The sequence below is a fragment of the Ptychodera flava genome, chromosome 20 (assembly GCF_041260155.1).
Source record: "Ptychodera flava strain L36383 chromosome 20, AS_Pfla_20210202, whole genome shotgun sequence".
Taxonomy (NCBI): domain Eukaryota; kingdom Metazoa; phylum Hemichordata; class Enteropneusta; family Ptychoderidae; genus Ptychodera; species Ptychodera flava.
The window spans coordinates 6,852,210-6,866,995 of NC_091947.1; the positions used below are offsets into that span (position 1 = coordinate 6,852,210).

At 33.1% G+C, this 14,786-nt stretch overlaps 2 protein-coding genes across 4 annotated transcripts in view; one reads left to right on the top strand and one right to left on the bottom strand.

Annotated features, from left to right (window-relative positions):
- Positions 1-2,329: 2,329 nt before the first annotated feature.
- LOC139120603 (protein PML-like) lies at positions 2,330-5,885 on the bottom strand. Its single transcript, XM_070685110.1, has 4 exons — positions 5,879-5,885; positions 5,103-5,312; positions 4,555-4,662; positions 2,330-3,898 (listed from the first exon to the last, which is right to left on the bottom strand). Exons 1-4 carry the CDS (start codon positions 5,883-5,885, stop codon positions 3,108-3,110), a joined length of 1,116 nt encoding a protein of 371 aa, XP_070541211.1. The 3' UTR covers positions 2,330-3,107.
- Positions 5,886-10,324: 4,439 nt separating this feature from the next.
- The window catches only part of LOC139119881 (coiled-coil domain-containing protein 125-like), a 28,931-nt gene continuing 24,469 nt past the window's right edge, over positions 10,325-14,786 (top strand). The window contains exon 1 of one of the 3 annotated variants that reach the window (XM_070683814.1): positions 10,325-11,177. In XM_070683814.1, coding sequence (XP_070539915.1) covers positions 10,739-11,177 — 439 coding nt within the window. In that variant the 5' untranslated portion in view covers positions 10,325-10,738. Of the gene's footprint in view, positions 11,178-13,484; positions 13,618-14,786 lie in introns of those variants that run through there. The other 2 variants (XM_070683816.1, XM_070683817.1) reach the window with 2 other exon arrangements.

Genomic DNA, 14,786 nt, shown 5'->3' on the forward strand with positions numbered 1-14,786 from the left:
GTGTTATCGGATTATGGATTGGTATGATTACGATTATTTCACAAATATGAAATAAGTTTTAACAGGAATATGATATGATTTAGTAGCAATTTGGATCATATTTGGAAGGGTACCCACGTATCACGGCAAATTTGCTGAAACACATACATGTGCCATATCTGGGTGCCCTACCAAAATGATCAAAATGGCTACTAAATCATATTATCTTCCCATTAAAAGTTTATTTCATATTTGTGACATACTTTTGAAACAAACAAACAACAAAATCATTTATAAACGTTGCCTTTTGTATCATGTGTAGCAAAGTATGGCAATTTTTTGGCTATTAAAGTCTTGATATATTTATGACATTTCCCTGCAGCAAATAAAGCAGATTTCATACAAAGTATTGTCTTTGTAATATATCTAAGTAAAACTTTGGTAAAATTTGAGATTAGCTGTAACAGTAATTTCCGATACAAACTTTAGGGTATCGGGTAAATGTTTGTCTTATTTCAGAAACAAAGATAGACAATATTGAACATTACAATATGTCATTTTGAAGACTAATAAATTGCCTTTCTAATACTAAACAAGCCAGGTTAAGCTCATTAGATGACTCACAAGAATAATTTAACAATTTGAAAAAAGGTGCCAGTCTGCAGAACTGTGATAATGCATTACTCTTCAAAATATGGCTATTACAGCTATACAATCCAAATATTTTTTTCTATTAAAAGTCAATTTTATATTTCTGGTATGTTTCTGTAGCAATTAAAACAGATTTCATACAAAGCATTGCATTTCTTATTATGTCTAGCAAATAATTGGTAGAATTTGCGATCCACTGTAATTTGCGATGTTAAACTTTGGGGTATGGGTAAGTTTTAGTCATATTTCATGAATCTGTACGAAGCCTTTGAAAGAAAATGCAACGACCATCTCCATTGGTAGGAGCAAAAACATTGAGCAAATGATAGGAAGTATCATCCATTTTAACATGCAAATGCAGTAAACGACCTTGAATGATACTTTTGACAGAAACAACATCAACATTTTTGTTTCGCGGAAACAGCACCGCAACACCAGCAAAATTGCTCGTTCCATAAAAGAAGTAAATAGGCGCACGCCAAACAACTTTCCAATGTGCCTGATTTGCCATTGTAGAATGGGTTTCTTGTAGAAAATTAAAGTCAGCGCAATGGTTACACTTTAGTTAAGGATGTACGATCGGAAAAAGTAAAAGTAATGTCAATTTTTTCAAATGGGGTTTTTTGAATACCTACATATGAGAGAAGTCCAAAACTGGAAAAAAAAGATGGGGTCACCGTGCTTGTTTTTTTACAAAATGACTTTAAAAATTCATGGTTTTTCACAAAATCACTAAAAATCAATAAAACAGTTCATCATTTTCATATTTATATTATGATTGCATTTTTCACGTTTACACTGCAAAAGATCAAATAAATCATAAATTTAAGCTACTCTGAAGATTTTACTCACATTAAAATTGAGTTAAAAAGTCACAATATTTATTTTTGAACCAAAATTGCAACAAATATGCCCCAAATTTTAGGAATGGGAGAGGGTAATTTATTAATTATTGATAGTTTCTACTAATGTCAATTTTCTCAAACTTTGCTATATAATAGATCTTTTTGTGAATTTTTCAAAATCACATTTTGTTTAGTAGGTCACCGTGCTCGTTTTTTCACAATTTTGTAAAATGTACCTAAGATTTATAGGTTCTGGCGATAAATCATGCTCTCCCGGATTCGTCGTACGGGGGCGCTCTTCAAATGCTGCTCACCTGCAGTGGCCTTGTCCAGGCCAGGTCATGATTCAAGCCTACCTGTAAACTTTAATGAGAGGGAAATGACAGAACAAAGCAAGGACTTTCAGGTTATTCTTCTTTTTAGAGTATATATATTAATACACCATATAAAAAATCACAAAAGAACAGTAGACCGAATAGGCCAAACTAAAAATTTGAACAGACAGTGGTTCAAAGGAAAACATGTACTCAAATGTAATTTAATTTCTAGGCTTGATTTTTTGTTTGTACTGCTGTCAAATAATTTGTTTGGTTTGCTGGGTTCATTGAATGCCCCAGTTGTAAATGCATGTACAATATTTTCAAAGATGGCCTACTTGCTTAGTGCAAAGAAACTTCAATAGTAGTGGGCCCTTTTTTCTAAGCAAAAATCTTTACGTCACATATTGTCACACTGACTTGACAGTGTATGATAAGGATTATGAAGAAGGCCTGGAAATTGGATATTCATGTAGTACAGAAGACTCACAAACACAGATATTCTAACTGGAAAAAGACCTTTTATATTCTTTTTAATTATTCTAACCACAAAAAATAGGTAAGGGTTTATTGCTTTTCTAGGCCTCCGGCCCATATGCAAGTAATTACATAACACAAACAGATTACGCAGATATAACAAATGAAGATCTAAACTCCAATGCTTTGCAAAGGTCGATGAGTGTCTTATTATCTGACATAGACATGAGTGCTCGAAATTTGTTATTGTTTGGTTCAACATATGTAAATCATGGTAAAAACTTGGTTCTGAGGAGATTATTCATCTTCGACGTCACCTGTGTTTACAAATCTTACATATTCTGAGGTGTGGGTCTATACCTTAAGGTCTACCAACCTCAATTGTTAAATCAGAGGACGAACAACAAAACGTGCAAAAGCTTGGATAAATTTACAATTACAATTCAGGAAAAGGTACTTCTCTGGTTCCATTAAGCTCTTGAAAACTCTATACGAGCGTATCTTTGGCTTTTCTACAAGTCTTTCAGACCAGCTTTGTTTGCAGATATCTGACAATATGATATATAGCAAGTTTTAAAAAAGTGGTTTTATCTCCCACTTCCTATGCTACCCATGCATATCCAAGACCATGTGAAAATAGAAAATGTCACTAAAAAATCTTAATTTCAAGTAAGCAGGATCTAAGTTACAAATAAATTCAAATAGATAAGTTATTGCTATATTGCATTGAATTTTTTTTGGAAAAAGGGACTTACGCATGGCATTGTGAAGCACAAATATTCAGTACACTTTTATCTTACACATAGCCACTGCTGTTGCAATTTTGAAGAAAACTCTTCTACACAAACATTCTAAAAAAATCATTTATTTTCTTAATTATTGAATTTTTCTTGGTTATCCTTGGTTTTCCACTTGGAAGTTTTTCTGAAAATAAAAACCGAAGGCTATGATTTCTGTCCCTTTTGTGTGCTAGTTTTAAGTGGTTAAATTTAAGCCCACTTCTGGCTATTCTTTCCAGCATACTTTTACTTAGAACTCCGTTCAAAGATTGAAGAGTAGACAAGTTTTCTTTTTTCATTCTAAAATGTTCTAGTGTTTTCTCAACAAAGTCCACAGTAAAGGTAAAGTTTTCTAGATCTGTTTGTGATGGGTTAACTTTATTTGTGAGACACTGCAGAGCCTTTACATCTGCCAAAGCATCATGAGCAGCATATGACCCGCCAATAATCTCCTCAAACAGTGATTGTTGTTTGTAGCTTTGTCTACCTGGCAATACAGCTCTGAACATGGGTAAAGTATCAAGAAATCCATAAATACATTTATGCATTTCTGCTACCATACCACATGCCCTTGCAGCTGTAAACAGTACTCTGCTGTCAAATATTTTAGCATTGTGACCAACAAGAATCACGTTTTTGCTACTATCAAGAAATGACAAAAAATCCTGCAGAGCTTTTGTGATAGTAACAGCAGCCACTTCTTTGCCATTGTGCATCATCTTGCCCCCATCCATCTTTATCCCAGTCACGGATGATGCCTCTTTGGTAATAGGTTTCTTCGGTATCACATACACATCAAAACTACATGCTCCTTTCACTGCAGCAATCTGTGTTATGTGTGCTGATGTGCCTGTAATAGCATAAATGAAAAGTAAAACAAGTTATTGTCAATGACTTAGTCCCCGTTGTGATTGCAAGCTACTGTATTAAATTCACTATGATGTCATAGAGTATGTACTTTGCTGTAGAAAAGTTCTGAATATGTCACATCAATATACACAGGACTGCATGTATATAGTCATACAGTCATGAATATATGACATGGTCAGAATTTTCGGCAGGTTGTATACCTCAATGTGCATGACACACATGTCTTGTACCAGTGTACATGACATGGTAAGATTTGTTTGCATGTCTATATACACAGCTAAAAGAAATCACCCTTGTAACAGGTCCTAATGCAGGTCCTGTTACAATCCTGTGACTGTCTATACATGTGCGTTTCACAATTAAATATTTTGCATGTATCAAAATGAACTGCAGCAATATTTTAAATTCATATTTACATAATGTAACGTTATTCATAAATAATGTTGCATTCATAATAATTAGTTTCAGTCTGATTGTTGTTGTATTTACATATTATCACTGTGAGGTCAAGGGTCAAAGATATCCTGTACTCTGCATCAAAGGTATCTGTACCCGACCCCCACAGATACTGGAATTTACTGTGTGATGAAACTCCATAGGTTACGGCAATAGGTGTATAATGATTAAATATTTTACCTAAACCAGTTGTTTCCAGGTCAAAGTAGATATACTCTTCACCTCCAGTCAAACTCTTCATTTCAGGTGCCTCAACTGCAGCTGGTATTTCATTGATATCAGATGCATCTATGTATATAAAGGAACAATAATTTTTTTAATGAGAAACCATATACAAATCAAATGCACTTTCACTTTTATCAATCAATATTTCCAACAAACTAAAGTTTGTATTTTTATTGGCTTGTGATGACAAAATTCACATGCACACAGACATGAGATCAAAGGTAAGTTTTTAAAAAGATGATTGTGAGACACTGCAGAGCATCATGTGGTTGTTGAAGGTACATGTAACACTCATCCTTTTCCTGTACAAAGGATAAATATCACAATTTGACGACAGGTCTTGATCTAACCAATGGTTTTGAATTTGTTGAAACATATACTGTACCCTGAAATACATGTAGCTGTATGAGAGGTGCCATTTTTAAAGATTTGAATGCCTTGCTCTCTATCACAATGACTGTATGAGGTAATATGAAAGACAACTTAAAAAGTTGATAATTTACCTGCATTCAGACCAATACTTGTTGAATAGGTTGAGCCTTCTCGTACCTCCTGTGCTGACTGACACGACTGACGTGCTGATTTTAGCTCCAATCTGCGTTTCTTATATGTCTTTGATGAGATTATTTCCCGTCTACGCTTTAGAACTCTGTCACGACTTAGGCCAAGGGAAAGGGTGTGTTTCCCTGGTGACAGGCCAACAACGTCATAACCTAAAGGAGGATAATAGTATATAATTATTGTCAGATTGTTGTGTCTGCATTTATTTAAAGAATATTCCACTGTCAGCATACATATCAACAAATGTGGAAAAAAATGGAACCTATAAAAATGATTGTGTGTGTGTAGATATCAGATGAAAAAATTCAATATAGCACTATTACTACACTATTATTACTTAGTAACACATTAATGACAGATGAATATATATATATATTATATATATATATATATTATATATATATATATATTATATATATATATACATTGTATATATATATATATATATATATATATATATATATATATATATATATATATATATATATATATATATGCAAAATTTAATATAGCGCTATTACACTATTACTACTAATAGTAAGACATTACAAGAAGTGACTGAAATACTTGTCATCACCAGAAAAGCAAAAACAAGAGAGAATATACATTCAATGTTTACTAATTGCCACATTTTTACACTATCAGATTTTTGTAATTAAGTCAAAAAATTTTTGAATATATTAACAGATGGATTGTCTTTTGTTCACTTTATACTTACCTGTCATAGACCTCGAAATTAGCGCTTAAAAATCTTCAAGATGTGTTTAATTAAAGACGCGATGATAACCAGCAGAATATTGCTATGTTTCAACATCAACAATGGTTGTTATTTGATACACATGAAGGTATTTTTAAACCGAAGATTAGTCCTCAGATACACGGAATTATAATAAGAAGAGGGATTTTTTGAATAAAGGAGGTCTGTAGAAGATAAATCACGATGCTGTGGAAGGATTTCATCAAAGAGCTACCATAAAATGGTGCAACTTCTATATTTTCATGTCTTTTAACAGTGTGCTTTTCAGATATATAATATGTCTCGCAGGAATCACAAGTCAGAATATAAACGGAGAAGTGTTTTTACCGAATAAAATCGGTCTGAACAACATAAGTCACAATCGCTTAGTTAAATATGAAAGAATTTCATTATTGGGTTACGTTAAAATGGTGCAATTTCTTGATTTTCATGTCTTTTAACACAATGTGCTTCTAAGGACACAAAATATGTCTCGCAAGAAGCACCAGTCATAATATAAAGGAAAAAGTTTTTTTTTTCAATTAAAAGTGGTCGGTAGAAGATAAGTCACAATTGCTTAATAAACTTTGAAAGAATTTAATCAATGAGTTACGTTAAAATGGTGCAAGTTCTTTATATTTTCATGTTTTTTAACAGTGTGCTTCTAAGGATATAAAATATGTCTCGCAAGAAGCACAAGTCATAATTCGATAGGAAAGTGTGTTTTTTTGAATTATTAAAATTGGTCTGTGGAAGATAAATCACTATTGCTTTATAGAACGTGAATAATTCCATCGACAAGTTATGGTAAAATGGTTCAATTTCTTTACATTTTCATGTTTTTTAATAATGTGCTTCTAAGGACACAAAATATATGTCTCGCAAGAAGCACCAGTCTTAATATAACAAGAATGTTTTTTTAAATGGTCTGTGGAAGATTAGTCACAATTTTCATTGCTTCATAACCCATGGAAGAATTTCGTCGATAACTTACGTTACAATAATGAATTTTCTTTATTTTCATGTCTTCTTATAGTGTGCTTCTGAGGACACAAAATATGTCTCGCAAGAAGCACCAGTCATAATTCAACAGGAAAAAGTGTTTGTTTAATTAATAAAATTGGTCTATAGTAGATAAGTCACAATTGCTTCTTAAAACATGAAAGAATTTAATCAATGAATTACGTTACAATGATGAAATTTCTTTATTTTCATGTCTTTTCACAGTGTGCTTCTAACAGGTTTGGCCATGCACTTTTCTACTTTCTTTCTGTGTTTCTGAGTGCAAATTATGTATCTCAAGAAGCACAAGTGATAATAGAGAAGAGAAGACATATATTCTTATGTTTGTACTGCACCCACAAAAGTAATATAGTATCCCGGATATGTTTACGTACTATAAAATGACATAATTTGAGAAAAATGTTGGGTTTAAAGCTCATAGAATTTTCTTTTTTTCATTGTGCTTCTAAGAGTTACAAAGAACCCACGAGAAGCACAGTTACACATTATACAGGGGAGGGATTTTTCGTTTAAACTGTGACCCAACACTAAAGAATTTTGCTTTAACTAAATGGTAAAGGACATCATATTGCATACAAACATTTTAACATTCAATGTTCTGTATATTTGTCTCATTGTGCTTCATAGAGTACAAAATATGTATCTCAAGAAGCACAAGATATCATATTGTCTACAAAATTGGTTTTGATATTCAATTTTCCTATCTTTTCTCATTGTGCTTCTTACAGTATAAAATATATCTCAAGAAGCACATGTAATTATAGAGGGGAGCTAGGAGAGATCTTTATGATCAAAATGTGACCCACACTTTAGGCATTCTAAACTTAACTTTGGCGAAAAAGACATCAAATAGTCTACAACGTTTGTTTAAACGTTAAATATTCTGTATATTTTTCTTATTGTGCTTCTTAGAGTACAAAAGATATATCTCAAGAAGCACATGTAATTATAGAGGGTTAGGAGAGATCTTTATGGTTAAATGGTGACCCACACTTTAGGTATTTTAAATGTAAAAAAGCAGAAAAAGACATATTGTCTACAAATTGGTTTTAATATTCAAAGAGTTCAAAATATATATCTCAAGAAGCACATGTATTAATAATGGGGCCTAGCGGAAATTTTAATAGTTAAGGGATGTGACCCACACTTTAGCATTCTTAATTTAACTAATCAAAAAATTTGTTTTAACATTAAATATTATGTATATCTTTCTAATTGTGATTCAAAGAGTAAAATATATATATATCTCAAGAAGTAGATGTAATATCATAAAAGAGCAGGAGCTAGGAAAGATTTTTATGTTTAAAAAGTTACACACACTTAACGCATAATATTCTTTTAACATTCACTGTTCTGTGTTTGTGTCATTGTGCTTCTTAGAGTCCAAAAAATGTATCTCAAGAAGCACATGTAATTATAGAAGGTTGCTAGGAGAGATCTTTATGTTTCAAAAGAGACCCACACTTTAGGCATTCTAAATTTAACTAAACAGAGTACAAAATATATATCTCAAGAAGCACAAGACATCATACTGTCTATAAAATTGGTTTAAACATTCAATGTTCTGTATATTTTTCTCTTTGTGCTTCTTAGAGAACAATATATAATATATATATATATATATATATATATATATATATATATATATATATATATATATATATATATATATATATATCTATAATATATATATATATATATATAATATAATACTCAACTGAGTTGATCAGGATAATCTAAAATATTACATTTCCACTACAAATTTGTTTCGTATAGGCTGCAGAGCCGCCTACACTCATTGGGTGGCTGTGATCGAAACAAATTTGTAGTGGAAATGTAATATTTTAGATTATCCTGATCAACTCAGTTGTGTATTTAGCTCTACTCTAGTATTGAGCACTCTACTCCAGCTGATCTTGAACTAAACAAGAAGTATATATATATATATATCTATATCTTTATGAGATCTTTATGTTTCAAAAGAGTACCACACTTTAGGCATTCTAAATTTAACTAAACACTGTACAAAATATATATCTCAAGAAGCACAAGACATCATTTTGTCTATAAAACTTGTTTTAACATTCAATGTTCTGTATATTTGTCTCATTGTGCTTCTTAGAGTGCAAAATATATATCTCAAGAAGCACATGTATTCATAGAGGGTAGCTAGGTGAGATATTTATGTTTAAAAAGTGACACACATTTTAGACATTTTAAATTTAACTAAGCAGGAAAAGACATATTGTCGACAGAATTGGTTTTAATATTCAAATTTCATATTTTTTTCTCATTGTGCTTTTTAGAGTACAAAATATATATCTCAACAAGCACAAGACATCACACAGGGGAGGGATTTTGGTTTAAACTGTGACCTAAAATATGCATATTAATTTTAACTGTCAGAACACAAAATGGCATGATTGCTTAAAAATTAGTTTTAACATGCAATTTTCCTAATTTTTCTCATTGTGATTCTAATGGTACAAAATATGTATCTCAAGAAGCAAGAGCCATAACAGAGGGGAGGAAAAAGTTTTTTGTTTAAACTGTGATCCACACTTAGGCATTCTATATTTAACTATTATAGAATGACTGAATTTAACATAATAGGGTGTAATTGATGCGATTTTCCTATCTTTTTTCGGTGTGCTTCTAAGAGTAAAAAATATGTATCTCAAGAAGCATTACATGTTAGTGATCCACACTAGGCATTCAAACTTTCACTACAAAGAAATTAAATAATTTTCAAAAACAATGCAATTTTGCTATACTTTCTGATTGAGTGCTTCTAAGGACAAAAAGTATATATCTCAAGAAGCACATCATAATTAGATAAGGGGGTGGGGGATGGTGTGGAGAGAATGAGAGACATTGTTATGTTTAAAAGTAGGCATTTTACGTTTACCTTAATATAAATTGACAGCATTAAAAATGAGTTTGGCATGCAATTTTCCTATATTTACTGATATTTACTGATTGTGCTTCTAAAGGTACAAAACAAGTATCTCAAGAAGCACGTTCATCTTTGAAATGACATTCGCGTACGAGGATGCCCTTGCACGCATGCGCACATTTATGCTTTCCCCTGCTTCTAATCGTGCTTTTTGTATTTTTTTTGTAAACTTCCATTCCTGGTACTGTACAGCACACATGTGCGGAAATGTAAGTCATCAGTTAGTTCATTTATTTTCATTCTGTGTGTTCCTCACGATGACATCACTTAATATTATATTACACCTTTAACGCAATGATTTTGATTGCAGTTATATTCAACTAAATATTCAATTAATTATTTTTGGTTCATTCATTTTTTATTTCGTAGTTAATGCATATAGCGAAGTTATTTTTGTACTCGGAACGAACAACAATACTGCAACCGTGCAAGAATGATGTTTTTGTTTTGTACTTGACCCGGAAGAAAAATCTCCAGCTACTCTGAAAGATCAATGCGCTGTGGCCTGGTTGTAGCGACAGTTGTGCGTGAGTTAAACCTATACTTAATGCGAATGACCATAGAAACAAAATTTAATAAGTAAATCACTTTTGATGTTACTTAAATAATTCACGATCCCGCCGCCTGTCACCACCCAAGGGGTCTTCATTTGTTCCTATTATTGCATCAGGATACGCTCGTAAATGGAAGTTGCTCGGTCCTTGACCTCATTGAATGACTGTGTGTAGTGAGAGACCGTGAATACAATGTTGACGACAGCACTTTCACAGCTGGCTCAATCTTTATTTTGGAACGGGGAAAGCCTTTGAAGCAACAGATTGCTTTCCATTTTGGTCCCGCAATGCCTCTTTATTAGCACATCGATGGCAACAGTAAGACGGGCGCTTTCGTTGCCACTTCCACCCGTCCACAACGATTTCACTGACGACGGACACAGGAATGTTAGTGCGGACTTCGAGGACTCGTTCCCGTCGGCTGGAGACCTTGGACTGGGACATGGCTTGAAACCGGGAGGGCTTCCCAAAAAATCACTCGAAAATGGTCAAGAATCTGCAGATGAACTGTCGCAAACGCCTTGCAATGTTAAAAAACAACGATTCGGATCTGTCTCTTTCATGGAATCACCGAAAACGAACAAAACGAGGCGGAAAAGTTCTCGTACAGGAAGTGATGATGCGGAGGAGTTTCCAACGTTTGATGGTGTTCCCATGGGAACCTCCATTCGTCAGCAGAGAAAGTTGTATGAGCATGAAATTGAAGAAATTGTGAAAACTAAAGGAGTTCTTCCGTCTTTTGATCAAGGTACGGCAATAAAATGGTCTACTTTTCTTTTTCTCAACTAATAAAAAGACCTTCCAAGGTCCAGTTAGAATAACATGGACTATATTATCATCATTAACACAGTAAATCCTGGATGAATAAAAAAGGTACAAGTCAATAAGAAACGACAAATACGAGACAACAAAGAACAGAAGAGGCATTTAATGTAAATAAAAGACAAGCAAGAAATTTATAGCAAGAGTGATTGGTGATAGAGGGACCGTGATTGGTCATTCTATCTTATCTCAAAACTTTTTCACAATCTGCGCAAACTGTGTAGAAATTTTTTCATCGCTTTAAGTTACTAGTATGTCCTTGTTTCATTTGTGCACACACTTGATAAAGTGGGAACAATGATTACATCATAATAATTTTCACATCACCTGCCTTGTATCTCAATGATGCAATCAATGAATTGAAAAAGAGTATTCCTGGTAATAGTATGTGCTGTTTGCATGGTCTTGTATGCTTGTATTTTGTATACTGTATGAACTGCCAAACCAAATGCCAATATGGATATATCAATGGTTTTAAGTACAGGGGCTTGACCTGCCTCTGTATATACAAGCCCACATTCGCTGACTTAAAATTTAAGTCAGCGAATGTGGGCTTGTATATACAGAGGCAGGTCAAGCCCCTGTACACCAGATCTTGTGTAATATAAAGATACACGAAATGAATTATGTAAATAATTGGATTTATCAATTTAATGAATGGGTTTTCTAGGTCAATGTACCATACATATTAAAAATCATGGTAAAAAAAAATATCAATATGGGCATACATGTATGAATGTAACAACATGAAAACATTTATTTCAGTTTATTCGTTTCTTATAAAGTTCAAGAGTTCACAAAGTCTCAAAGAGTACAGGTACATGTGAATACCATAACTTTATTTATTTATTTCACACAAAAGTTTAAACAGGGGCATTGTACCTCTGTATAGGCATTTGCACATATGCACACGTGTATATGTCAGTGAATGTTCAGAACAAAATCTGATGTAGTTATTATCTATATTTATCTCCATCTGTTATATGTCCTTCTTCACATCTGCTGTCCATGCAGAAAGGTGAGGACTGTAGACATGAAGGTGAAGGACAAATCACCTCAACATCTGATTTAAATCACATTGTTCAGGACAGAAGGACAGTATCAACATGATATATTTGGAAACATGATTGTTTTCTTTATGGTTTAAAAAATATTGTATGTGTCTACTGACATTTTGCTAATCGAACACTGGTCTAATGATATGTATGTAATCTAGTGTCCATTGCAATTTGGTTTACAACCAATGATTTTATGGCTTTGCCTGTCCTATGGATGTACATGTACCAGTATGCACTGGGTTACAGTACAGGGATTTCAGAGCTTCAGTTGAGTGTGTACATTCCAAGTTTTGCCCTCCTGATTGCTTTTTTGTGAAGCACTTATTACCTCTGGCATCTAGCAAAGTGTACATCTGCCCCTTCCAACAAGTATGATTAGCATTCAGTTCTGGTATATGACATACATTGCAAATGAAAAGTGAAAGACTTAAACTTTTGCTCAAACTTTCCTCAAGGAATCGTTCAACCATTATCTTTCAAAATCAAGAATAAAAATCAGGGGTCACTGTGCAAATTTTAGTACTAGAGAAAGAAATTACCCAAGATTTACCAACATTTGAAATTCAAAATGGCCGCCATTCCTGTTTGAACTCTGTAGAGCAAAATAAAATTTTCAATTTTCAAAAAACTAAGACGGTGAAAGTTTTGCTTTTTCCAAGAGCTTCAAAATGAGCCCCCACAAGTACTAGATCAGAAAAGAATTGGAAAAATTAGAGAGTCCAAATATGTGTCCCGGAGGTGCATTCTACCTTGATACAAGTATCACCATAACAAAACATTGTTATGGGATGCTTACATATTCATTTTGTAAATGTAATGGTACACAAGTTTGGCAAAGTGATCATCCTTTAAATGTACTCTACCATTTTCCATTGTGAGGTTATGAAAGAAAGTTACATGGTACAATACTACAACAATTGTTGCTGGCTACACAGTGTTGAATTCAACCCTTCCCCTTTTCACTCAACCAATTGTTACATATGCTGGCAGGATGGTACATGTACATGCATTTCATGAATACATTGAAAAAGAAAATTCCCATGATCAACTTTGCAGAGAAAAACAAAGCAATCTTTGCAGGAGCATAGCGGTTCCTTATAGAAATGCAGATGATGTGAACAAAAAAAAAACTATGTATACAAGTACGTACATGTGAACCACTAGATGAATGTATAATCAGTGGAAAACTACCACAATCCAGGTATTTTTTTAGAACCTGCATAAGTGAAAACTGTGTAGTCACAGTGTATCTATCACTCATGGCTGTTCCAGGCAGATTTCTATATCTACCACTCATGGGAGTTCCAGGCAAGTGTTAAATATACTGGTAGTGTAAATATTTCTACTTCATTTAGCATATACAATGATATGTTTCAGTATGTTGTTAATGCCTATGCACGTACAGATAACTTGGTTTATGATTTATAGGTAACCGTACATCTGAACTCATCTATGTATTTGGGGTTATAAAACAACAGCGTTTTGTCAAATAATTCGTTGTTGGTTTATTCAAAGGACAAACAATCACTATGTATACTATCTTTTGTAAAGGGACATATTAGCATCGACACAGGCAACAAGATGTTGATAAAAATTCGTAGAGTGTAGATTTGGTTCATGTAACACAAAAACTGACAAACCCCCTTGTATGCCTGTATGTGGTTGATTAAATGAGATTTTTGGTTTGATTTGCTCAAACAGAAGAAGATAATGAAAGTAAAGTGAAACAATTTTGAATATGAATATATTTACAAAATCTTTTCAGAAACCCGAAAGGAACTAACATTTTGTACTGTTGATAATTTGTTTTTTATGATAAAAAATGATCAAGCATGCATCAACTGTGCAACTTCTGTGTAGCAAGCAAGGTATGCTGTATATTTTGGTTGTCAATTTTGTGTTAAAAGTCAAATTTTCACTTGCATAAACCAAGCTTAATCATCACACAGCTGCCTGCATTTGGTCAGTGAAACAAAGGTAAACATAAATGAAATTGGCAGTCCTTGGTGAGCCTTTAAAAACTGATATATCAGTGGCATCAATAGTTTCTATAAATTACCAATTTATCACAAAGTATTAACCCTTTCACCACCATGGTTTAGCCCAAATCCATTGTTAGCAATAGTAAGTGTGGACCTGTTTACAGGGAATTGGGGGTGAATAGATTAAACATCATATATCAGTATCATTTATATCATTTACAAGCTGCAAATTTCCTTTGAAATACTCTTGTAATTCTGTTAACATGATAACTTGATGAAGTAAATTTATACTCTCGTCCGCTTGTTAAATGGACCAGTTTTCTGGTCTGAGCAAAAATACGTAAAATACCTGATTTGCCCCCATTTGAATGCTCGCTGACAACTTGCTGGAGGTACAGTTAAACAAACAAACAGATTTTCCTAGTCGCGAATCACAAAAGATTTATAAGGGTTTTCCAACTTTTGATGCATTTATTCCGGTTCTCAAGTGACATT